The sequence below is a fragment of the Aquarana catesbeiana genome, linkage group LG04 (genome assembly GCF_042186555.1).
Source record: "Aquarana catesbeiana isolate 2022-GZ linkage group LG04, ASM4218655v1, whole genome shotgun sequence".
Taxonomy (NCBI): domain Eukaryota; kingdom Metazoa; phylum Chordata; class Amphibia; order Anura; family Ranidae; genus Aquarana; species Aquarana catesbeiana.
In genome coordinates this window covers 635083217-635108597 of record NC_133327.1, presented here as the reverse complement: position 1 = coordinate 635108597, position 25381 = coordinate 635083217, and the positions used below count along the sequence as shown (strand labels likewise).

At 45.8% G+C, this 25381-nt stretch overlaps 1 protein-coding gene across 1 annotated transcript in view; it reads right to left on the bottom strand.

The window, feature by feature from the left end:
• Nucleotides 1–25381, bottom strand: part of USH2A (usherin) — a 1400924-nt gene that overhangs the window by 779650 nt on the left and 595893 nt on the right. Inside the window, exons 27-28 of the mRNA XM_073628975.1 lie at nucleotides 24111–24241; nucleotides 12341–12614 (exon numbers count right to left, since the gene is read on the bottom strand). Of these exons, the coding sequence (XP_073485076.1) occupies nucleotides 12341–12614; nucleotides 24111–24241 (405 nt within the window). The remainder of the gene's footprint in view (nucleotides 1–12340; nucleotides 12615–24110; nucleotides 24242–25381) is intronic.

The following is a 25381-nucleotide window of genomic DNA, read 5'->3' as shown; positions in this document are numbered from 1 at the left end:
CGTCCTGCTCACAGTGTTCTGCTAAACCTACAAGTTAGTGGGGTGCGTCCTGCTCACAGTGTTCAGCTAAACCTACAAGTTAGTGGGGTGCGTCCACCTCACAGTGTTCAGCTAAACCTACAAGCTAGTGGGGTGCGTCCTGCTCACAGTGTTCAGCTAGATCCGTTTCTGTTATCTTCTTACTGACAGGCAGGCTTGTCTTGTTACAGTAAATACAGCTACCTGAAGAAAATTGCTGGTGTTCTTTTGATCCTATTAGTACCACAGTCAGGCAGATAGACTATTTACAGTTAGTGCAGTGCGTCTTCCTCACAGTGTTCAGCTAAACCTACAAGTTAGTGGGGTACGTCCACCTCACAGTGTTCAGCTAAAGCTACCTGTAGAAGGTTGGTGGTGTTCTCATACTACAGGCAGGCAGTTGATTTTGCTAGCTGCAGTATCAGTACATATATATATATATATATATATATATATCCCAGCTTAGTGCAGCTACAGGCCATTAGTATGTCTGGAAGGCCAAGAAGGAGAGGCAGACAGTCACAAGCCAATAAGAGAGGGCAAGCAGGCTTTGTGTCTAGTGCTGGTCGTGGAGACGGTGCATCCTCATCAGCACGTGGCCATGGGACACGCTTGGCCTTTTTTTCGGCAGCTGGCCATGTTGAGCCGCAACATGCGGAAGACTTGGTCGAGTGGATGACCAAGCCGTCCTCATCCTCCTCATCCTCTCTCACCCATGCCCAGGGTACTTTGTCTGGCAAAGCAGCGGCCTCTTCCCTCGGCTCAATGTCATCAGTGACTCCTTCCCTAGCCCCACCATGTCCTCCTGAGGAGTCCCTCGAACTGTTTGACCACAGTGTTGGGTACATGCTCCAGGAGGATGCCCAGCGTTTGGAAGGCTCTGATGATGATACTGAGCTCGATGAAGGCAGTAACATGAGCACGGACAGAGGGGGTGCCCAAGAAGGACAGCAATCTGGCAGTCATGCTCCCCCTGCTGCAGCATACTGCCAGGTTTGCTCCAGTGATGAGGAGGGAGGGGATGATGAGGTCACTGACTCAACATGGGTGCCTGATAGGAGAGAGGAGGAGGAGGAGGAGGCGGCACATCACCAACGAGGCAGGATGCCCTCCAGGGGCCAGCCTAAGGGCAGCACATTGACTGCATCACACCCCAAAGCTCCACATGTGCAGGGTGCTGCAGTCTCTGCGCGTTATTCAAAAAGTTCTTTGGTGTGGGCCTTTTTTGAGAGGAGTGCATCAGATCGCACCGCTGCTATTTGCAACATATGTCTCAAGCGTATCTCGCGTGGCCAAAACATCTCCCGCTTGGGTACCACATGCTTGACCAGACATATGTTGACCTGCCATGCAGTTCATTGGCAAGCGTATCTAAAAGACCCACACCAAAGAACAAAGAGGACCTCTCCTTGCTCCTCATCAGCTGAGATTTCCAACCCCACTAGACCTTCAGTCCTCTCTGAGACCTGCACTGAGAGGAATGAAGGTGTAGAATTAGGTGTGTCACAGCCAAGTACTTGTGGGCAATCTGATTTTGGTACACCGACGTCAGATTGTACCAGGCAAATTTCCCTGCCCCAGCTGCTGCACCGCCGAAAGAAGTTTGCTCCCAGCCATCCACATGCCCAGCGGTTGAATGCTAGCTTGGCAAAATTGCTAGCACTTCAACTGCTGCCTTTTCAGTTGGTAGACTCTGCCCCCTTCCGTGAGTTTGTGGAATGTGCGGTTCCTCAGTGGCAGGTACCCAAACGCCACTTTTTCTCACGGAAGGCGATTCCGGCTCTCTACCAGCATGTGGAAGGCAATGTCCATGCCTCGCTGGACAGGGCGGTCAGCGGTAAGGTGCATATTACCGCTGACTCATGGTCCAGCAGGCATGGACAGGGACGTTACATAAGTTTCACGGCGCATTGGGTGACTCTGCTGGCAGCTGGGAAGGATGCAGGACAAGGTGCAGTAGTGTTGGAGGTTGTTCCGCCACCACGCCTCCAAAATGCTAATGATTGTGACACACCTCTCTCCTCCACCCCCTCCTCTTCTTCTTCCTCCATGGCCTCTTCCTCGGAACCAGCGGTGCTCCGTAGTCGTTCAAGGGGCTACGCAAGTACGCAGGCCAAAAGATGCCATGCGGTGCTTGAGCTGGTGTGCTTGGGGGACAGGAGCCACACTGGGGCAGAGGTTCTGTCAGCTCTGCAGGGGCAGGTTCAGAGGTGGTTGACGCCATGCCAACTTAAGGCAGGAATGGTGGTTTGCGACAATGGCACCAACCTCCTCTCTGCCCTCCGACAGGGACAAATGACCCATGTGCCCTGTTTGGCTCACGTCCTTAACTTGGTGGTGCAGCGGTTCTTGGGCAGGTACCCGGGCTTACAGGATGTCCTGAGGCAGGCCAGGAAAGTCTGTGTGCATTTCCGCCGGTCATATAATGCCAGTGCTCGGCTGACGGATCTCCAAAAGGAGTTTAACCTGCCCAAGAACCGCCTAATCTGTGACATGCCCACCAGGTGGAACTCAACGTTGGCCATGCTGCAGCGGCTGCACATGCAGCAGAGGGCCATCAATGAGTACCTGTGCGACTATGGCACCAGGACAGGGTCAGGGGAGCTTGGTTTTTTTTCCCCACCCCAGTGGGCCATGATCAGGGATGCATGCACTGTCCTGTCACCATTTGAGGAGGCCACGAGGATGGTGAGCAGTGACAGTGCATGCATCAGTGACACTTTCCCCCTTGTCCACCTGTTGGAGCACACGCTGCGTGGAATAATGGACAAGACACTTGAGGCAGAACAGAGGCAGGAAGAGGAGGACTTCCTTAGCTCTCAAGGCCCCCTTTATCCAGACAGTGTTCCTGCGTGCCCGCCGATCACACAGGAAGAGGACGAGGAGGAGGAGGAGGAGGAAGATTGTGTCAGTATGGAGGTGGAGCCTGGCACTCAGCATCAGCAGCAGTCTTTAAGGGATCAGTCCCAAGAAACACATGGACTTGTACGTGGCTGGGAGGAGGTGGCTGCGGACCATGTCGTCCTTAGTGACCCAGAGGACTCCGGACCGAATGCCTCAGCAAACCTACGCTGCATGGCCTCCCTGATCCTGCAAAGCCTGCGTAAGGATCCTCGTATTCGTGGTATCAAGGAGAAGGACCAATACTGGCTGGCAACCCTCCTTGATCCACGTTACAAGGGTAAGGTTGCGGACCTTATCTTGCCATCGCAGAGGGAGCAGAGGATGAAACATCTTCGAGAGGCCTTGCAGAAAGGTCTGTGCAACGCGTTCCCAGAGACTGGGAGGTTACAAACTCCTGTTTCTGGACAACGTGTTGCTGAGGCTTCGGTCAGTCAAAGAAGGAGTGGTGGAGAAGGTGGCCGTCTGACCGATGCGTTCAGACAATTTTTTGGTCCGCAGCCCCAAGGTATGATCGGTTCCAGCAACCATCGCCAGCGTCTGTTTTACATGGTGCAGGAATACCTAGGGGCAAGATCAGACTTGGACACCTTTCCCACCGAAAATCCTCTGGGTTACTGGGTCTTGAGGATGGATCACTGGCCAGAGCTTGCACATTATGCAATTGAGCTACTGGCCTGTCCTGCATCCAGCGTTCTTTCGGAACGCACATTCAGTGCTGCTGGAGGCGTGGTAACCGATCACAGGGTGCGTCTGTCCACTGACTCGGTCGATCGACTGACCTTCATAAAAATGAATCAGTCTTGGATCACCACCAGCTACCAAGCACCTGATGCTGATGTAACCGAATAATTTTTTTTGAAATCTCAGATCCCTTCAAAGACTGCCTATGCTGATGCTGAGTGACTATCCCTGAGTAATTATCCTCTTCCTCCTCAATCATCACGCTGATAGCTTGTAAGAACATTTTTGGTTCTGGGCGCCACCACCAGTGCCTAAGGCACAATTTTTCAGCCCCTGTTTAACAGGGGCGTGTAATTACAATTTTTGATGCAATACTTTGCAGCAGGGCTCGTTCCTGCATTCCAACTAGAGTGTCTGTGAGGGGTTGCAGTGTTGTGGCACCAGTGCCTAAGGCCCATTTTTTCTGCCCCTGTTTAACAGGGGCGTGTAATTACAATTTTTGATGCAATACTTTGCAGCAGGGCTCGTTCCTGCGTTCCAACTAGAGTGTCTGTGAGGGGTTGCAGTGTTGTGGCACCAGCACCAGTGCCTAAGGCCCAATTTTTCAGCCCTTGTTTAACAGGGGCGTGTAATTACAATTTTTGATGCAATACTTTGCAGCAGGGCTCGTTCCTGCGTTCCAACTAGAGTGTCTGTGAGGGGTTGCAGTGTTGTGGCACCAGCACCAGTGCCTAAGGCCTAATTTTTCAGCTCCTGTTCAACAGGGGCATGTAATTACAATTCTTAATCTAATATTTCACAGCAGGGCCCTGTGAGGGCTTACAGTGTTGTGGCCACAGCAACACCTAAGGCCCAAATTTCTGCTGAGTATATAGGGCAGGACTCTACTTTCAAACAACTAACTTACAAACGACTCCTACTTGCAAACGGAAGGAGACAACAGGAAGTGAGTTGAAATCTACCCCTAGGAAGGGAAATTCTCTCCTGTAAGAGTTAATATGGGAAAAACATTTCTCCTTTCCACTGATGCTTTCCAATCCATTGGGACAAAAAGTGAGGTGAAATCTTCTGAAGAGGGGGAAAGACAGCAAAACAAATGTCACAGGGGTGATAACCCTTCCCTATGTTTTCCAAAAAGCTTAAAAAAGATTTTTTGGCTGGAGCTAAACACGTTAAAAATGTACCCGTTCAAAATTACAAAGAGATTCTACTTAACAACAAACCTACAGTTCCTGTCTTGTTTGCACCGCCTGTATACTGCTGTTCCACACCTTTCCTTATTTTAATTTGGGTGTGGGGTTCCCCTTAATATCCATACAAGACCCAAAGGGCCTGGTAATGGACTGGGGGGTACCCATGCCGTTTGTCTCACTGATTTTCATCCATATTGCCAGGACCCGACATTACATTAAACCCGCAAGCAGTTTTAAATTAGATTTTTTCCTTTAAAAATGACATTTGGTGCAGGGACTGTTCTAAACACGGGAAACACGCGCCACTTTACAGGCATACTATAGACACCCCTCAGGTACGATATTTAAAGGAATATTTCACTTTTTTTTTTTTTACTTTAAGCATCATTAAAATCACTGCTCCCGAAAAAACGGCCGTTTTTAAAAGTTTTTTTTGCATTGATACATGTCCCCTGGGGTAGGACCCGGGTCCCCAAACCCTTTTTAGGACAATACCATGCAAATTAGTTTTTAAAATGAGCACTTTTGATTTCGAACGTTCGAGTCCCATAGACGTCAATGGGGTTCTAACGTTCGTGCAAACTTTCGGTCCGTTCGCAGGTTCTGGTGCGAACCGAACCGGGGGGTGTTCGGCTCATCCCTAATTCTGAGCATGCGTGGCACTTTGTCTGTCGGATTTGTGTACACACGATCGGAATTTCCGACAACGGATTTTGTTGTCGGAAAATTTTATATCCTGCTCTCAAACTTTGTGTGTCGGAAAATCCGATGGAAAATGTCCGATGGAGCCCGATGGATTTCCGACAACATGCTCCGATCGGACATTTTCCATCGGAAAATCCGCCCATGTGTACGGGGCATTATGCCGCTTACACCCGGTCGGATTTTCCAATGGGAAATGTTCGATGTGAGCTTGTTGTTGGAAATTCCGACTGTGTGTAGGCTCCATCGGACATTTTCCGTCGGAATTTCCGACAAACAAAATTTGAGATCTGGATCTCAAATTTTCCGACAACAAAATCTGTTGGAAATTCCGATCGTGTGTACACAATTCCGACGCACAAAATTCCACGCATGCTTGGAATCAAGCAGAAGAGCCGCACTGGCTATTGAACTTCATTTTTCTCGGCTCGTTGTACGTGTTGTACGTCACTGCGTTTTTGACGGTCAGAATTTCCATCAAGATTTGTGTGACCGTGTGTATGCAAGACAAGTTTGAGACAATATCCGTCGGAAAAAAAACATGGATTTTGTTTTCGGAATGTGTGATCGCGTATATGCGGCATAAGTGTAGCGCCAGTCTTATCGGGTGGACTGGGCTAAGAGGCAAATTAGTCTAGCGCCCCCATAAAGTGGTCGCACTGCTTCCGGTATGCGGCCGGCTGGCATTCCGAAACTGTGGAGGGATTCCGCTTCTAATTTTCACTGTCCTATCATCCTGGACCACAAACCTTCCTCACTGTGCTATATGTTTTCTGCTGCACCATTGGCATGGTTATATCTTTGCACACTGATACTGACTAGTATTCCAATGTTTCTCTTCTCCCTCAGTTTCTCTCCATCACTCTGCTAATGTGGCCCCAGTGCTGGTGGAGTGGGGGGGGGGGCAAACAAGGATGCTGTGCAGGTGCCCAAAGTCCTCCTTATCAACCGATGATGTCATTGGTTGTTAGGTCATTGGTGGCCAGAAGGTAGTAATGGTGCACAGTGAAAACCTGTTGCTTTATGTAACTAATAGGCAGGCTTGATCCATCCATTGGCTTGTAGACATGTGCAATTTGTTTCGTTTTGAATTTGTTTTTGGACAAAATTCAGCATATTTGTTCATTCGGAAGCATGAACAAAAGACTCTTTTGATGAATGCATCCAAAAACGAATGCAAACAAAAATCTGAAAGAACAAAAATCCAAAAAAAACGAAAACCCGAAAGAACAAAAACCCGAAAGAACAAAAACCTGAAAGAACGAAAATCCGAAAGAACGAAACCCCGAAAGAACAAAAACCCGAAAGAGCAAAAACCTGAAAGAACAAAAATCAGAAAGAATGAAAATCTGAAAGAACGAAAATACAAAAATCTGAAAGAACGAAAAAAGATTCAACCTACAAATTTAACAAATTGATTACATTCAGATAATTTTGTTTTTCGTATTTTCTATTAAAATGAAAATCTTAACTATTATAGTTTTTATTATTAATATTATTTATTATTATAAACTATTCAATTATAGGTAAAATAGCTGATGTCAGTAATACTTCTATTTAGGTCTCTGCACCATAGCAGCTAATTTGGGATAGATTAGATTTACATTTTTATTGAAATTTCATTTCAAATTTGGCTAAAGTAACTGTTATGCCCTGTACACACGGTCGGACGTTGTTCGGACATTCCGACAACAAAATCCATGGATTTTATCTGACGGATGTTGGCTCAAACTTGTCTTGCATACACACGGTCACACAAAGTTGTCGGAAAATCCGATCCTTCTGAACGCGGTGACGTAAAACACGTACGTCGGGACTATAAACGGGCAGTGGCCAATAGCTTTCATCTCTTTATTTATTCTGAGCATGCGTGGCACTTTGTCCGTCGGATTTGTGTACTTACAATCGGAATTTCCGACAACGGATTTTGTTGTCGGAAAATTTTATAGCCTGCTCTCAAACTTTGTGTGTCGGAAAATCTGATGGAAAATGTGTGATGGAGCCCACACACGGTCGGAATTTCCGACAACAAGGTCCTATCACACATTTTCCGTCGGAAAATCCGACCGTGTGTACGGGGCATTAGTGAATGTAACGAATAAGAATACATCCGAAGTTACGAATTATCCAAAGTAACAAATGCTGCATCTAAATGAATGGAGTGGAATGAATACGAATGCATCCAAAGTTACGAGTTATTGGAAGTAATGAATGTCGCATCTAAACGAATGGAACGGAACGAATACGAATGCATCCGAAGTTATGAATGATACAAAAGTAAAGAATGCCGATTATAATGAATGATCAGATAAACGTAAAAAAAAAAAAATTACACGAAAACAAAACTAAACACATTTTTCAGTAGTGCCCATGTCTTTTGGCTTGTATACAATTTTTGGGCAATTTCTAGGCATTTTCCCAAGGCACCCCTGAAGACACCTGAAGGGCACCCTGGTTGAAAAAAGCTGCACTAGTGGATGATCTGTATTTTATTGCAGTCACTCAGCTTCCTCGATAAGTAAATGATTACACAACATACTGTATATGTCACATACAGAGCTCATTGTATTCAATTGAAGACACCTTCCTACATAGAATATGGAAAGTGAAATACAACCATTGTGCAGCACTAATCTGCAGGAAGCAGAGCATGGCTAAAGCCTTATTATACGTTTTAGAGAGAGTAGGAGATTTTTAAAAGTATTTATGTAGTTACCTTCTGTTTTAACAAGGCTCTATCGGGCTAATTATGAGCATCATAATAAATTGTATATAAAATCAAACCTTTTTTTGCTTAGTTTTGGCTATAGAGAGGAAGTATAAAATCTCTATCAGCTGCTTTTGCCGTTTTGGTGGGTGAAGAAATTTGCCCTCTCTATTTGTCCTGGTTACTGTTGTCACTTTGTTGCCTTCTACTTTTATATTTCTCTGCATTTAGTATGCATTGCATACTAGCACGTTATGTGAAACTTACCTTAGAACAAGGTTGGCAGGCTCCGGTCCTTTGATTGGATGAGCCGTGATGATGTCACTCCCACGCATGAGCGGCTGTTTATGGCACAGGACTCTGAAGGAAGGGCATGGGGTGACGTCACCGGCTGCATCTAAAGTAAATATTTCCAAATGGTGCATGTTTAGGAGATATTTGCTGTACCCAGGGCTTTTTTTCAGGGGGGAATGTGGCGGAACGCAGTTCCGGCACCTCCAGCACTGAATGTAAGTAATGGCAAGGGGTGCTGGAGGGTCTATGATTCTGACTGTTGGGGGATCTGTTATAAATGGTAGGGATCTATTTTTACATGGGGGTCTATTGTTGCTAGGGGGCATCTTATGTTGCTGAGGGGTCAATTGTTGCTACTACTGTTGAGGGAGAGGTCTATTGTTGCTTGCTGCTGGAAGAGCTGTTGTTGCTGGGGTGGATCACATTGTTATTGAGGTGGTATTTTGTAATGGGGGGGCATTGTTGCTGGGGGCAGTGCCGGGACAAGGTCATCTAGAGCCCAGGGCAAACATGCCAAACTGCACCCCCCTAAGATGTATGAGCATTATGTGTCAGCAAAAATCTCCCCACAAAAACACTGAGCACTAATCTGCATGCTTATCCCTAAGCATAAATTCCCCCTCCTCCCAGTACAAATCTGCCCCCCTGATAAAATCCTACCTCTCATCACAAATTTTTGCCCCCCCCCATCCCCCTGAAAAAACCCTAACCCCTAAAATGTCCCCTCCTAGTATACATCTCCCCCCCACTTCAAATCCCCCCTCCCAGCACACATTGCCCCCAAATACCCCTGCCTAGCACAAATCCCCCTAAATCACCACTCTTCGCCCCCCCTAAACACCCCCCACTAGAAAAATACTTACACTTAGCCTATCCCCAAAATTCCTCTTTCAACACAAATTCTCTCCCCCCAATCTCCTTGTGGCGCCCCCCCTCCACCTCACATGATACCACAGCACCCAGGGCAGCCGCCCCTCCTGCCCACCCCTTATCCTGGCCCTGGCTGGGGCAATAATGTTGTGTGATGGATCTATTATTGCTGAGGGATCTATTGTTGCTGAGGTGGGATCTATTGTTGCTGGGGAGGGGGGTCTATTATTGCTGGGGGTATCTATTGTTGCTGGGGTGGGGTCTATTGTTGCTGGGGGGGGGGGAGAAATGTTGTTTCTGGGTTGATCTGTTATTGCTGGGGGGATCTAATATACCTGGGATAGGAGCCTGTTGTTGCTGGGGGGATCTATTGTTGCTGGCTTCAGGGGATCAATTTTACTGCTTTTTTTGTTATCGCTAACAAATTGCATACAAATTACTTAACACCACAAAATAATACTTGGTACTGGGAGGTGGGTAATAAATGGAACCAAGGGACGGTACTTGGAGGTGGGTAGGGGGGGGAGACAAGGGGTGACTTAAAAGGGGGTTGGGGGAGTTCCTGCACCTATTCTCTAAGAAAAAAAGCCCTGACTGTGCTTATAGGTGAGCCTTATTATAGGCTTACCTATAGGTGAAAATCATACAAGGAAGTTTACTCCTACTTTAATTCCAGTTGTACCTTTGGGACAGTGATAGGAAAACTCCCCAACGGGACACAGAGAAGAAATAAACTTGATGCAAACGGTTCTTAATAATCATTCCCCACTCAATCCAAAAGTGTAGAAATGGCTTTACATACACTTACCAATTTTAAATCAGAAGGGTCCATGATTATGTTTTATATAACAATGTCTAGTTTCCTGCATGTATCTTCTTTACCTCCATCAGTAAATCAGGAGGGGAGAAAATGGAAACTCGGAACTAACTACTACTGCCTTAAGCTATTCAATTATTCCTTGTGCACAGATACAATTATATGAAAAATATTATTGATGTATCCTTGGTAATTAAATCTTCCAGCACTGGTATACAGCTTCACATGACACCTCTCCTGGTTTATCTACTGGGCATACAGTCATCATTGTGTGGACCATTTATAATTAAGCCTGCAAATTAAATTGCCCCGACTTCATATAGTTAAAAGCTGACCTTTGAAATTCATTGTGCTCAATTACACATTTAAGCTGGAGTTTCGTGGCCCCTCTGGAAGACTAGATGATGAGGATTTTTCAGATAAATAAAATGCTGATGGGATATGCATAAAAGGGTGTGCAACGTAGAATATCGCAGGTCTGCATGAATCATAACCATTATGGGGCCCCACACTTTCTCTGTTGGACATTTTACGTTTATTTTAAATTATGCAAAAGGAAAAACAGGTAGCAGGCTGACCTACAGCTTATAACTGATCTTTTACTTAGAGGTGTCCATAGGCATGAGATAACACTTCGTTTTATTGTGGAATATACACACGGCCACTTTATTAGGTACACCTGTTTAATTGCTTGGTAACACAAATCAGCCAATGACATGGCAGCCACTCAATGCATTTAGTCATCTAGATGTGGTGAAGATGACTTGCTGAAATTCAAACCGAGCATCAGAACGGGGAAGAAAGGGGATTTAAGTGACTTTGAACATGGCATGATTGTTGGTGCCAGACAGACTGGTCTGAAACTGATCTACTGGGATTTTCACGCACAGCCATCTCTAGGGTTTGAAGAGAATAGTCTAAAAAAAGAGAAAAGATCCAGTGAGCAGCAGTTGTGTGGATGAAAATGCCTTGTTGATATCAGAAGTCAGAGGAGAATGGGCAGACTGGTTTGAGATGATAGAAAGGCAACAGTAACTCAAATAAACACTCGTTACACCCAAGCTATGCAGAATATCATCTCTGAACCCACAACACATCGAACCTTGAAGCAGATGGGCTACAGCAGAAGAAGACCACACAAGATGCCACTAAGAACAGGAAACTGGGGCTAAAATTCGCAAAGGCTCACCTAAATTGGACCTTGAATCATATGTCCAGGCTGGTGGTGTGGGGGATATTTTATTGGTACAATTTGGGCCCCTTAATACCAATTGAGCATCATTTAAATGCCATGACCTACCTGAGTATTGTTGCTGACCATGTCCATCCCTTTATGATTACAGTGTACCCATCTTCTGATGGCTCCTTCCAGTAGGATAATGCACCATGTCACAAAGCTCAAATCATCTCACCACTGGTTTCTTGAACATGACAATAAGGTCACTGTACTCCAATGGCCTCCACAGTCACCAGATCTCAATCCAATAGAGTACCTTTGGTATGTGGTGGAATGTGAGATTTGCATCATGGATGTGCAGCCGACAAATCTGCAGAAACTGTGTGATACTATCATGTCAATATGGATCAAAATCTGAGGAATGTTTCCAACACCTTGTTGAATCTATGCCATGAAGAATTAAGGCAGTTCTGAAAGCAAAACAAGGTCCAGCCCCGTACTAACAAGGTGTACCTAATAAAGTGGCCGGTGAGTGTATGTATATATATATATATATATATATATATATAAATATATATATATATACACAGTATATATATATATATATATATATATATATATATATATATATATATATATATATATATATATATTTATATTATTAGCAGAGAGTGTATGTATATGCACCAAGCAGATACCCCTTGCCATATCTCATAAGAACAGTCGCAGTCTGTTAAATTTACAATTGAAAGCATTCTGTTATATCTGTTCGATAAGCACATAAAAAATAGGAGCAGATGGAGACATCCCAAGTCTCCCGCGAGTCACGGGAGTCTCCCGCATTTAGCTGCAGGCTCACAGAATGCATTGAGGTGAAAAACCACAAAGGATTACAACCCCTTTAAGTCTTGCTTTAGGTGTGGATTCAGGTTACAGTTGTGGACCATCTTCTGATATTGAGATATTGACCTGCTTACCTCGTTGACTATGAAGTTCTGGAAATGAGCTCCCCACCGTCTCTGGAACTCCACCGACATACACTGCAGAGATGGCTTCAATCTGTGAGGCTGCAGAGTCTATGACCCGCTCTACCAAGGCATTGAGCTGGACAGAAAAAACAGAGCCTTCTCTCTTTATGTACATTGTGTTCCATCGGCCATTGCAATAAGAGAGTCCAGCCCACAAGTTCACTTGTGTCAGAGACAACTTTGTTTTAAATTGTAAGGTTACAATCCCATTGTTTAATTCAACCTGGAATGAAAAAAAAAGTATATTATTTAATCTATATTGATTTTTTTTTATGTTCTGGGTTAAAATATAAAATGTATATATTTTTAATAAGAATATATACATTTTATATAATATATATATATATATCAGTCACTATACTGTAAGCAGCCTTTGTAACTTGATCAGTTCACAACAAACTCAGTGGAATGATTCAGAGGAGGAGCACACCCTCTATGCTAACTCATACGGACCCTATAGGTTTCCAGTTGGATAGAAACATTCAACAAGTAAGCAGCCAGCAATGGGCCTTTTTGATAGAAACCCTACAGATTCTACGCATTGATATTAAAAACGTTGTAAATAAATAGTAATTGTGCATTATAATTTACAAAAATATGTCACGTTTAAGTTAGTTCTCTGTAGAATGTGGGTGAAAAGGACAACTTCAATTTAGCACCCCCTTCCCTCTTCAGTGGATTCCCCGTGGGCAAATTCTTATCTGCATTCCTACTCCTGATGTCTTTATTGCATGTCCCTGCCTGAAACTATGTAATGTCCCCTTCAAAACATGCTAACTGCACATGCCTGCCGGGACTATTTTTGAAGAAAGACTATATGAGAAGGAAGAAGAAGGGGGTCCACAAAGGATATCTTCAGTAAAAAAGTAAAGTTGTCCATTAAAGCATAACTCCAGCTACATAACAAAATAAACCCACAGGCTCCTCAGCACTGTCTTTTTTTTTTTTTATAAAGTTATTAACACCCATTAATACTTCTCCTAATCCAAGGTCCAGCGATCTTCTTCACCACAGGGTCTTGTTCCTCTGCAGTCCCTGAACATGCTGGTCTCCAACTTATTTTATCACCACCCCTCTCATTGACACCATGAAACCTGCACTGTAATCAATGCACTACCAACTGGGACATTATCAGGATGGGATGTGGCTGCTGGTCACATCCACCTATATTCCAGATCAGAACAGCAGAACCATTCAGTCGTGGGACCATGGATTAAGTTGTGTACTTGACGCCTGGTTGACCTAACATCACCCACTTGATACCTCAGGCTTTATTGCAAACAGCCCTTGGGCAGTTTATCTGCAAGAAAGTGGTATTCATACAATATATTCATACAATAACTCGGAGAAGCAGGAGGTCATACAGCATGTGCACCATGATCAAACAAATAAGGGAATTATCAAAAGTGGGGAGAGTAGCTATGACAGTCATAGAGCCCTACAGCAGTGCCCCAGCCAGCTTATTTGATCCTGACCTTTCTAAGGGGCCAAAGGTGATATTTTATCAAATGAGTGTGTGATTTACATCTTTCTCTACATGAATTCATGTTACCGCATAGCACTTCCATTAATTAGATAAAATTATATTGCCTGCATGAATAAAATACATAGGGTAACATAAATATGCAAATTGTTTTCAACTAACAATCAAAACCACTTTTTAAAACTTAAGCTTTTAGCTAATCTGGTGACAGCCTTTTAAAAATCATCATGTACAATGCATGTTGAGTTATCCCAGATAGTACGGATAACTTCATAAACCAAAATATTGTGCCGCGCTGTACAAAACAAAATCCACATCCTTAATGTGCAATATATCTTATATCCAATACAAATATGAATCCATTTCATAGTAATTATTTACTTAAAGTTTTAAAAACTATTTATAAGGTGCTATTGTGCCAATAATAAATGTGAAACAAAGTGTACCCAGTTATTATGTACAAAAATATGAATTCATCAGTAAAGTCCTCTTATACTTTTACAAGTAGTGATTCTTTGTGTTGGTGCTCCAATATCATCCACTGCGACATCAAACTCGTGCTCTCCCCCCTATTTGATTCTGCTCACCTCAGGATTTGTGACCACACAATTAAGTTTGGTCTGAAATCGCAATTTGAACCACCTCTGGGCTCTACAGTATAATATGGACTCTGCAGGATCCTAGGTTGTTCAGTGATGTTATACACGGTACATATGTGAAAAATAGGGCTGGATATTGTTTTATTGTTTAAAACAATTATTTATTAAAAAACATTCTCCAGGGTACTCACACTCTTTAGGTGCTTGCAGCGCACCACTCTATAGCAGACAAATGCATAAAAATCCAGTAAGGTTGTACATCTGTATATATCTCCACAACTGCTCGAATAAACGTCTAAGCTGCTTCCTACACCGTCCTGTCCCCTCCCCAACATGTGTCGACACAGGGATATGACAAGTCTTCCCCTGAGGAAGACTAAGGAAGATACATCATATTCCTGTGTCGACACGTGTTGGGGAGGGGACAGGATGGTGTAGGAAGCAGCTTAGACATTTATCTGAGCAGCTGTGGAGATATATACGGACGTACAACTTTACTGGATTTTTTATGCATTTGTCTGCTATTTGTCAGCAGCCCCCCTCATCTGCTTACAGTGCCTTGAAAAATATTCATACCCCTTGAAATGTTCCACATTTTGTCATGGTACAACCAAAAATGTAAATGTATTTTATTGGGATTTTATGTGATAGACCAACACAACGTGGCACATAATTGTGAAGTGGCCACAGCCCCGTGTCTGAATGGACACAGGGAACTGTGACTTGGTTTGGGTGCCCCCCATAGCAAGCTGTTTGCTGTGGAGGCACTCAACAGGAGGGAGGGGCCAGGAGCACAGAAGAAGGACCCGAGAAGAGGAGGATCGGGGCTGCTCTGTGCAAATCCACAGCATAGAGCTGGTAAATATGTTAAACATGTTTGTTATTTTATAAATAAAATAAAAATTAAACTTTACAATTACTTTAAGTATAACATGTTTGTTATTTTAAAAAATAATAATTCCTTCAGAATCACTTTAATGCCTATTTATTTATAAGAACCATAGAAGTGACATTTAAAAGCGTGTGTCTGGGCAAAATAAAGAAAACATATTCAGTACATATTTCCAATGAATACACATTCCCCCACATCTATTTTTAACACACTACAAGTAAAGAAAAATACAGTATCTCACAAAAGTGAGTACACCCCTCACATTTTTGTAAATATTTTATTATATCTTTTCATGTGACAACACTGAAAAAAATTACACTTTGCTACAATGTAAATTAGTGAGTGTACAGCTTGTATAACAGAGTGAATTTGCTCTCCCCTCAAAATAATTTAACACACAGCCTGTCAGGGGCATATCAGTGGCCGTCGGGCAAATATGCGTGCACGCAGGTGCACAAGAAGCTCTTCCAGGACAATTCTGCTTAATTCCCCACCAGGGGGCGCCGGAGCGCTCCCGCGTGTGCCCGTACGCGCGTTCGCGAGTGCGCGCGCGCGCCCGTTCGCGCCAAGGGCCCTTTAAAAGGATGACAGGTGCTTCTGTCAGGTGCTGTTTGTCTGCAGCTCTGTACCTGAGTTCCTGTTCTCCGCCTGATTTGTATTTGCTAGTGACCCGGCTACGTCTGACCATTCTCCAGTCTCCAATCCGACCCGGCTTGTCTGACCTTGTTTATCTGATTACCTGTTGCCGAACTCCTGCCTGCCTGACTATTCCTGGATCATCCCTTTGTTCATATCTGCCTGATCTCCTGCTGAACGGACTGTCTGACTTTGCTTTTGCCTGTGTCCTGTGACGCTGCTTCCAGCCTGCTTGTCAAGCATCCTGCCGCTGCCTTCTCAGCTACCTGTCTGCCTACCGGCCTACATCTGCCTACCTGCATCCGCAGCGCAGCCATCCCTGAGGGGCATCCTTCCAGATCATCATCTGCTTCTGCTGGAACCGCATCAGGCCCTCCTACCCACTGTGCTCAAGAGACCACTGTTCCCACTTCCAGTGGCTCCTGAACCAGCGCTTAAGAGAGGTCTCCTTCCACCAGTCAGGCTCAACTACCAGGTACCTTACAGTACAAACAGCCATGACTGAGCCTGCAGGAGAGACCTCTCCCATCAAGGAGATCTGTACGCACCTAGCAGCACTTACCCAGGCAGTGCAGACCTTACAAGACAGTTACAACAGACTGGAGGGTCAAGTATTGAACTTCAGTGGACCCAGTAGTGTGGCCCCTACTTCTGCAGCCGCTCCAGTACAGGCTGCTGCACCGCCCTCTGTGGTTATGCTCCCACCTGAGCCAAGAGCGCCTACCCCCGAAAAGTTTTCTGGTGATCAAACAAAATTTTTGGCCTTCCGCAGCGCTTGCCAACTCTATTTTGCTCTACAGTCACGGACTTTTTCCTTGGAGGCTACCAAGGTGGGATTTGTTATATCACTTCTTCAGGGGGAACCCCAGACCTGGGCCCACCGCCTGCTTGAAACCAACGCTACACAGGTCCAGTCCTTGCCCGCCTTCTTTGAAGCCATGGCCCAGCTTTATGAGGACCCTCAACGGACTGCTACCGCTGAGGCAGCTTTGTTCGCGCTCCAGCAAGGCCGTAGGCCGGCCGAGGACTATGTAACAGACTTTCGACGCTGGAGCGCGGACACTCAATGAAACAACGCAGCCTTACGTCACCAGTTCCGCATGGGGTTATCTGAAGGTCTGAAGGATGAGCTTGCTCGAGTAGGGATGCCTGATACCCTTGAGGAACTCATCGCCATTACCATCCAGATTGACCGACGCCTTCGTGAGCGCCGGTCTGAACGCTCTTCCCAACAAACACGCCCTATGTGGATGACTGCAAGAGCTCCGGTTCCTGCCTCCCGATACCTACCTTCTGCTTACCCGAGTCCAGTCACCCAAACAACCGAGGCTCCCGAACCCATGCAACTGGGACTTATGCGTGCTACCCTGACCCCAGAGGAACGGGCGCGCAGGCGCCAGTTAAACCTCTGTCTCTACTGTGGTGGGACGGGCCACTATGTGAACAACTGTCCAGTAAAGACTCGTAAGTGCTTTTCTTCTACTCCGACCAGTTTATCCGCTTTAACCGCCAATACAACTCAACTTGTCCTCCCTCTCTCATTACAGCTCCAGGGAAGAACAATCCAGGTCAACGCCATTGTTGATTCTGGGGCATGTAGCTGCTTTGTGGACTCTGCTTTTGCCACCCAACAGAATCTGCCTTTAAAGAACAAGACACACAGACTCTCAGTTTTCTTGGCCAATGGGTCCCACATAAGATCTGGACAGGTCTCTCAAGAAACCCTTCCTCTGTCTGCCACCTGCTCATCCCAGCATCAAGAGATCCTAACCCTGGATGTTATTTCATCTCCACTATTTCCAATCATTTTGGGCATGCCCTGGCTCCAGGCCCACAACCCTCTTGTTAACTGGGTCACGGGCGAGATCAAGTTTCAGTCACCCTATTGCCAAAGACATTGTCTACCAGAATCCTCTAAACCTGCTGCTACCTTACTTTGTATGGACATTGATCCAGACCTGCTCCAAGATGTACCAGAAGTCTATCGGGAATTTGCGGATGTGTTCAGCAAGAAGGGGGCAGACACCCTGCCTCCCCATCGTCCCTATGATTGCCCAATTGAGCTGCTTCCTGGGGCTGAGATTCCTTTTGGACGCATTTTTCCGCTATCCGAAAAGGAGCAAGAGGCACTTAAGGTTTACATAAATGAAAACCTCAAAAAGGCTTCATCCGACCTTCCACTTCACCAGCTGGTGCCGGAATATTTTTTGTTTCTAAGAAGGATCAGTCTCTTCGCCCCTGTGTGGACTATCGGGAGTTAAACAACATTACAGTCAAAAACCGTTACCCGCTGCCACTGATACCTGAACTGTTCCAGAAGCTGAGGTCTGCTACTATCTTTACCAAGCTGGATCTGAGAGGGGCCTAAAATCTGGTCCGCATTCGGGCCGGGGACGAGTGGAAAACGGCTTTCAGGACCCGTTTTGGACACTATGAATATCTCATCATGCCCTTTGGTCTATGCAATGCTCCTGCCACGTTCCGGCATCTGGTCAATGATGTGTTTAGAGATTTCCTGGACATCTTTTTAATTGTCTATCTGGATGACATTCTAATCTTCTCCAGTTCACTTGAGCAACATAGGGAACATGTCCGTAAAGTCTTGACCCGACTCCGTTTGCACAGACTGTATGCTAAGGCGGAGAAGTGCGAATTCGAACAGAAGGAGATTCAGTTCCTGGGGTTAGTGATCTCCCCTACCGGCATCAAAATGGATCCTCAGAAGGTATCTGCTGTGTTAGAGTGGCCAGCTCCCATGGACAAAAAGGGCGTACAACGCTACATTGGGTTCGCAAACTTTTATAGGAAGTTCATTAGGGGGTTTTCTGCTATCATCTCCCCCATCACGCAGCTAACCAAGCAGAACTCTCGCTTCCTTTGGAACCTAGAAGCCCAGAGGAACGTTTTACATCAGCTCCGATCCTTAGCCATCCGGATTCATCCTTACCTTTTATCCTGGAGGTTGATGCATCCGAAGTAGCCGTGGGTGCTGTTATTTCCCAACGACAAGGCAACAAGGACCTGATGCACCCCGTAGGTTTCTTTTCTAGGAAACTTTCACCGGCTGAGTGGAACTATGATGTGGGGGATCGAGAGCTACTCGCTATCAAGACAGCTTTGGAGGAGTGGAGGTACTTGCTAGAAGGCGCAGTTCATCCAGTACTGATTTATACAGACCACAAGAATCTTGAGTATCTAAGATCTGCCAAGAGGTTAAAACCCAGACAGGCCCGTTGGGCTCTATTTTTCACACGGTTCTGTTTCCACATTACCTACCGGCCCGGATCCAAAAACGTAAAACCGGACGCGCTGTCGCGCATGTTTGATAACCCTAAAGACTTTTCTGTACCTGACACTATCTTGCCGGCAAATAGCTTCCTTCTTCTCCAAACAGATCTTCTGTCCATGATCAGAGAAGCATCTCCAGAACCTTCAAGTCTTCAGGGATCCTCTTTAACACCTCGTGATGGACTTTTGTGGAGAGGAAGTCAAATTTTCGTACCGGAGAGCGCCCGAGTCAAGGTGCTGACACTTCTGCATGACCACCCACTTGCAGGACATTTTGGGGTACGTAAGACCCTTGAGCTGGTGCAGCGCACCTTTTGGTGGCCTAACCTAAAGGAATTCTGCAAGAAATATGTCAACTCATGTTCTGTCTGCATCCAGAATAAGACTCCCAGGAACAGAGCTTGGGGATTACTGAGGCCATTGCCTATACCAGATAGGCCCTGGAGGATGATAGCAATGGACTTTATAGTAGAACTGCCTTGCTCTGAAGGATGTTCGGCGATCCTTGTGGTTGTCGACCGGCTGTCCAAAATGGCTCACTTTGTGCCCCTAAAGGGAACACCCTCTGCTGTGGAGACGGCCCGTGTGTTCATTAAGGAGATTGTCAGGCTACATGGAATCCCTGCAAATATAGTGTCCGATAGGGGGGTGCAGTTTACATCACGTTTTTGGAGAGCGCTTTGTGAGATCCTGAAAATTGAACTAGCCCTGTCCTCAGCATACCATCCCCAAACAAATGGGCAAACTGAAAGGACAAATCAGACACTGGAGCAGTACATAAGGTGTTTTACATCTTTTGTGCAGGATGATTGGGTATCTCTGCTGCCCCTAGCGGAATTCACTTATAACAATGCCAGCCACTCTGCTACCGGTCAATCCCCTTTCTTTTCCAACTATGGTTTTCATGCATCTTTTTTACCAGATTTTCTTTCAGAATCCCCAGTTCCAGCGGTCCAGGACACAGTGCAGTTCCTTAGTCATAATAACCAAATCTTACGGGAAGCGATATCCAAGGCACAAGCGGACAACAAAAGGTTCTTTGATCAGAAAAGAAGAGGAGACCTAAACCTTCAGCTTGGTGACAAGGTATGGCTGTCTACTGATAATATTAGATTAACCTGTCCTACTAAGAAGCTTGCTCCTAAGTTCATTGGGCCTTTCCCTGTGAAAAGAAAGATTAATGAGGTGTCCTATGAATTGTGTTTACCTGATTCACTCAAGATCCACCCTGTGTTTCACGTGTCACTCTTGAAACCTGCTGTAGATGATCCTTTTCCTGACAGGGGCACCAGGGTCCCTGAACCGGTGTTCTGACATATAGTGTCCTCCTATCAGATAGTGTCCGCCCCGTACTGCGCAGGCGCAGCGCCTGCGCAGTACGGAGCAGCAGGAGATGCCGAAAATGTCCGAAGTTGATCAGCTGACCATCAGCTGTACACGGCGCTCGGGCACCTGTTAGCGATGGCTGTGTAAGAGGGCCCCTCGCGGGCTCGCTTCGCTCGCCACGCTTCGGGCACGGCCTCGCTGCGCTCGGCAACTATTTATTCTAACTCTATGTCCACTTGGATAGTAGGGAATGATCCTGGACATAGGGTAAGAATAAATGCGCAGGCGCCGTGTACAGCTGACGATCAGCTGTTGAACTTCGGAGACTTTCGGCGTCTCGTTTGTCCTCCGTACTGCGCCTGCGCAGTACAGGGCGGACACTTCTGGATAGGGGACTGTATTCGACAAGACACCGGTTCTGGTGGACGGCAACGAGGAATATGAAGTGGAGGCCATCCTTGATTGCAGAAAGAGATCTGGGCAAGTACAGTTTTTGATTAAATGGAAGGGGTATGGTCCTGAAAATAATTCGTGGGAACCTGACTGTAATATTCATGCCAGACGTTTGATCCATGCTTACTTCTCTGCTCATCCTGAAAAGAAGGGTATTCTGGGCATCCGGAGGCTGCCCATTGGGAGGGGGCAATGTCAGGGGCATATCAGTGGCCGTCGGGCAAATATGCGTGCACGCAGGTGCACAAGAAGCTCTTCCAGGACAATTCTGCTTAATTCCCCACCAGGGGGCGCCGGAGCGCTCCCGCGTGTGCCCGTACGCGCGTTCGCGAGTGCGCGCGCGCGCCCGTTCGCGCTAGCGCTGTTTTGGCGCCAAGGGCCCTTTAAAAGGATGACAGGTGCTTCTGTCAGGTGCTGTTTGTCTGCAGCTCTGTACCTGAGTTCCTGTTCTCCGCCTGATTTGTATTTGCTAGTGACCCGGCTACGTCTGACCATTCTCCAGTCTCCAATCCGACCCGGCTTGTCTGACCTTGTTTATCTGATTACCTGTTGCTGAACTCCTGCCTGCCTGACTATTCCTGGATCATCCCTTTGTTCATATCTGCCTGATCTCCTGCTGAACGGACTGTCTGACTTTGCTTTTGCCTGTGTCCTGTGACGCTGCTTCCAGCCTGCTTGTCAAGCATCCTGCCGCTGCCTTCTCAGCTACCTGTCTGCCTACCGGCCTACATCTGCCTACCTGCATCCGCAGCGCAGCCATCCCTGAGGGGCATCCTTCCAGATCATCATCTGCTTCTGCTGGAACCGCATCAGGCCCTCCTACCCACTGTGCTCAAGAGACCACTGTTCCCACTTCCAGTGGCTCCTGAACCAGCGCTTAAGAGAGGTCTCCTTCCACCAGTCAGGCTCAACTACCAGGTACCTTACACAGCCATTAAGGTCTAAACCGCTGGCAACAAAGTGAGTACACCCCTAAGTGAAAATGTCCAAATTGGGCCCAATTAGCCATTTTCCCTCCCCGGTGTCATGTGACTTGTTAGTGTTTCTGGATAGGAACTGGGTCTGGCGGAGTTCAGGCGGAAAGATTTGAAACATGTTCCAAATCTAAAGTCCATCAGATTTTTGACAGAAAAAGTCAGCTGAAGGTCCGATGAAGCCCACACACAGTCGTATTGTCCGCCGGATTCATTCCATCGGACCAGTCCGGTCGAAAAGTCTGCTCGTGTGTACACATCATTACATCCACCAGCTCTGTGATGTCGTCATGGAGAAGTGGAAGAGGAATCCAGTGGCAACCTGTGAAGCTCTGGTGAACTCCATGCCCAAGAGGGTTAAGGCAGTTAAGGCAGTGCTGGAGAATAATGGTGGCCATACAAAATATTGACACTTTGGTCCCATTTTGGACATTTTCACTTAGGGGTGTACTCACTTTTGTTGCCAGTGGTTTAGACATTGATAGCTGTGTGTTAAGTTATTTTGAGGGGGCAGCAAATTTACACTGTTATACAAGCTGTACACTCACTACTTTACATTGTAGCAAAGTGTAATTTCTTTAGTGTTGTCACATGAAAAGATATAATAAAATATTTACAAAAATGTGAGGGGTGTACTCACTTTTGTGAGATACTGTACCTACATTGTAAGTCCACTACAGGATAGTAGGAGCTCACATCATTTCTTTCATTGTAGATGCCACTGCAGCCTGAAGGGGACAGTGTCTATCTGTTTAATACTGTAATTTTCAGATACAATTACAGTATTTAAAAAGATATTACAAAAAATATAAACTAATAAAATGTTTAAATGTTCGTCAGCCTTTAATAATAAAAATATAAAAACAATAAAAAAGGAGCAGAGTTTTTATTAAAACAGTGTACTTATATGTCCTTGAAAAACATATATAAAATTATTTAGGTATGCAAAGTAGTCACAGAGTTAGAGGGGTTGACAAAGTGGTTGTAAAGGCAAAGTTTCTTTTACTTTACTGCATTGTATGCAGTAAGGTAAAAAACCTTCTACTTGCGCCTCTCTGCAGCCCCCCCCCGCCCCTCTCAAATACATACCTGAGCTCAATCTTGATCAAGCAATGTGCTCGAGAGCTGAGGCCCTCCCTTGCTCCTCATTGGCTCAGATACAACAGAGCAGGAGCCATTGATTTCTGCTGCTCTCAATCAGAGCCAGTGAGGAGGGAAGGGGGTGGGGGAGGTGGTGCCAAGCCCTGCTCTGTGTGTCTTTCTGGCACACAGAGCAGGGCTCAGGAGTGACTAGAATAAGTACCCCCATTGTAAGTGGATTGCTATGGGGGTGCTCAGCGGGGAGGTGGAGCCCAGAGTGCCAGCAGGGGACCTTAGAAGAGGAGGATCAGGGCTGCTCTGTGCAAAACCATTACACAGAGCAGGTAAGTATAAGATGTTTGTTATTTTAATTAAATAAAACACAAAGCTTTACAATTACTTTTAGGAAACACAGGCATACTTAAGTGAATGTGCGTGCATGGGCTGTGTATGCCCACAGGAGGATGCACAGATGTTCCATATATCCCCATGTAGGCAGTCCCATTGATGTCTATTGGTAGGTAAAAGTTGCACAGATACAGCCAGTGCTCCCAATTTGACATCCATGCAGGTGTGGGTGTGTCCCAAAATGTACATTGTCTGTATTCAGAAACACACACCCACATTGCTGTCAGACTGGGAGCAGCAACTGTAGCCCTGCAGCCTCTGCATCCCAATTGACAGGAATTGGACCACTTGCATGGGGATGAACACCCATGCAATTACATATGCTCATATGAACAAGGCCTAATGTGGGTGGCAAGAGGTTTTTATCCATAGAAAGAGAACTGGTTAAATTTGTCTAATTTATCTCCTGCAAGAACATGTTCTGGGCAATTCGGTTTTTAAATTCCCTAAAAGGGAATCAATCATATTTCACTTTTTTGTAGAGAAATTATTAAAAGATGCAGTATGATTAGGTGCAATGGATTATTTTGCACGTTGCACATGTATCCATATGTATCTCAGCAAATCAGATCATAATTACCATGATATAGTCCAGCCTGTCCTTGTCATATATGAAAAGCAGAAGCCCCCTCAGCTGGTCAGTTTTAAACATGAAAGATATCTCAAAATCCGGACCACCAGGAAATACAATGGGATAAAGTTCCAGAAAGCCTACAATGACATAGAAACAATACATGTAAATGACCACATTGTGTCCCTGTCATTCTTTCACTGCCAACAGACAAAGTTGGCCACACCCTAAAGATCACTATACACTTTACAATCGGATTGTACAATCTCCGTTACATCTACTATCAACTATGTAGTGCAGGGGCCTGCCTGATTGGATGCAGCGTGATAGGATAGATAGGTGTGTCCCCCTATTGTACCTAAGGCAGCCCATAGATCAGTGGTTCACAACCTGGGGGTCGGGACCCCCTTGGGGGTCAAATGATGATTTGCCAGGGGTCAACGTATACTGAGCTGTTCCTGAAGTCCACGCTGCTCTCCCAGCCTTTTCGCGGCCACCCAGCAGGGCTGTTCCTGGAGCCCGCGGCCACCCACTCAGCCTCTTTGCAGCCGCCCATTCAGTTCACGGCATGGCTGGGGGGGCAGAGACTAGAGGTCAGCTGACTGGTGAGGAATGTGAAGTGGGAGGGGCTGGAGGAGACTCTATTTCCTGATTTTGGCATAGGTGTCACTGCTACGAGACACCACAATGTCGGAGACACAGTGAAGCTGGAGACACAGTGAGTAACACTACCTGTGATTAGAGTTGCCATTAAAAGTCCCCACTACAGTTCTCATTAGCAGATGACCTTTATCAAGAGCACCTAAGTTGGCTGATCAGAACTTCCCCCAGCACTGCCACTGATCCCCCCCCCCACACACACACCCCACCAAGGAGTAAGAGAAGGAATAAAAATAGAGAATACATGGAAGGGAGAGGAAAAGAGGGTGAGGAACAAAGAAAATGGGGGAGAAAGAACAAGAAAGACAGCTAGAGGGAGGGATGGGGAAAAAAACAAGAAATTAGGATAGAGAGAGATAAATAGAGAACAAAGAGAAAGAGTGGTATATCCTAAAATGTACTATAAGGGGTTTTAATAATATACTCAGGGAGCGCTAAATGTCTGTGGGTTAGGGGCACAAATTATTTGTCTTGCCTTGGGTGCTGACCACAAATGCTACAAAACTTTTTTTACTGTTAGGAGTCCCCACAACTTGGGAAATTTTATCAAGGGGTCACGGCACTAGAAAGGTTGAGAACCACTGCCATAGATGATTCCATTTTATTTCCTTCCTTCTTTT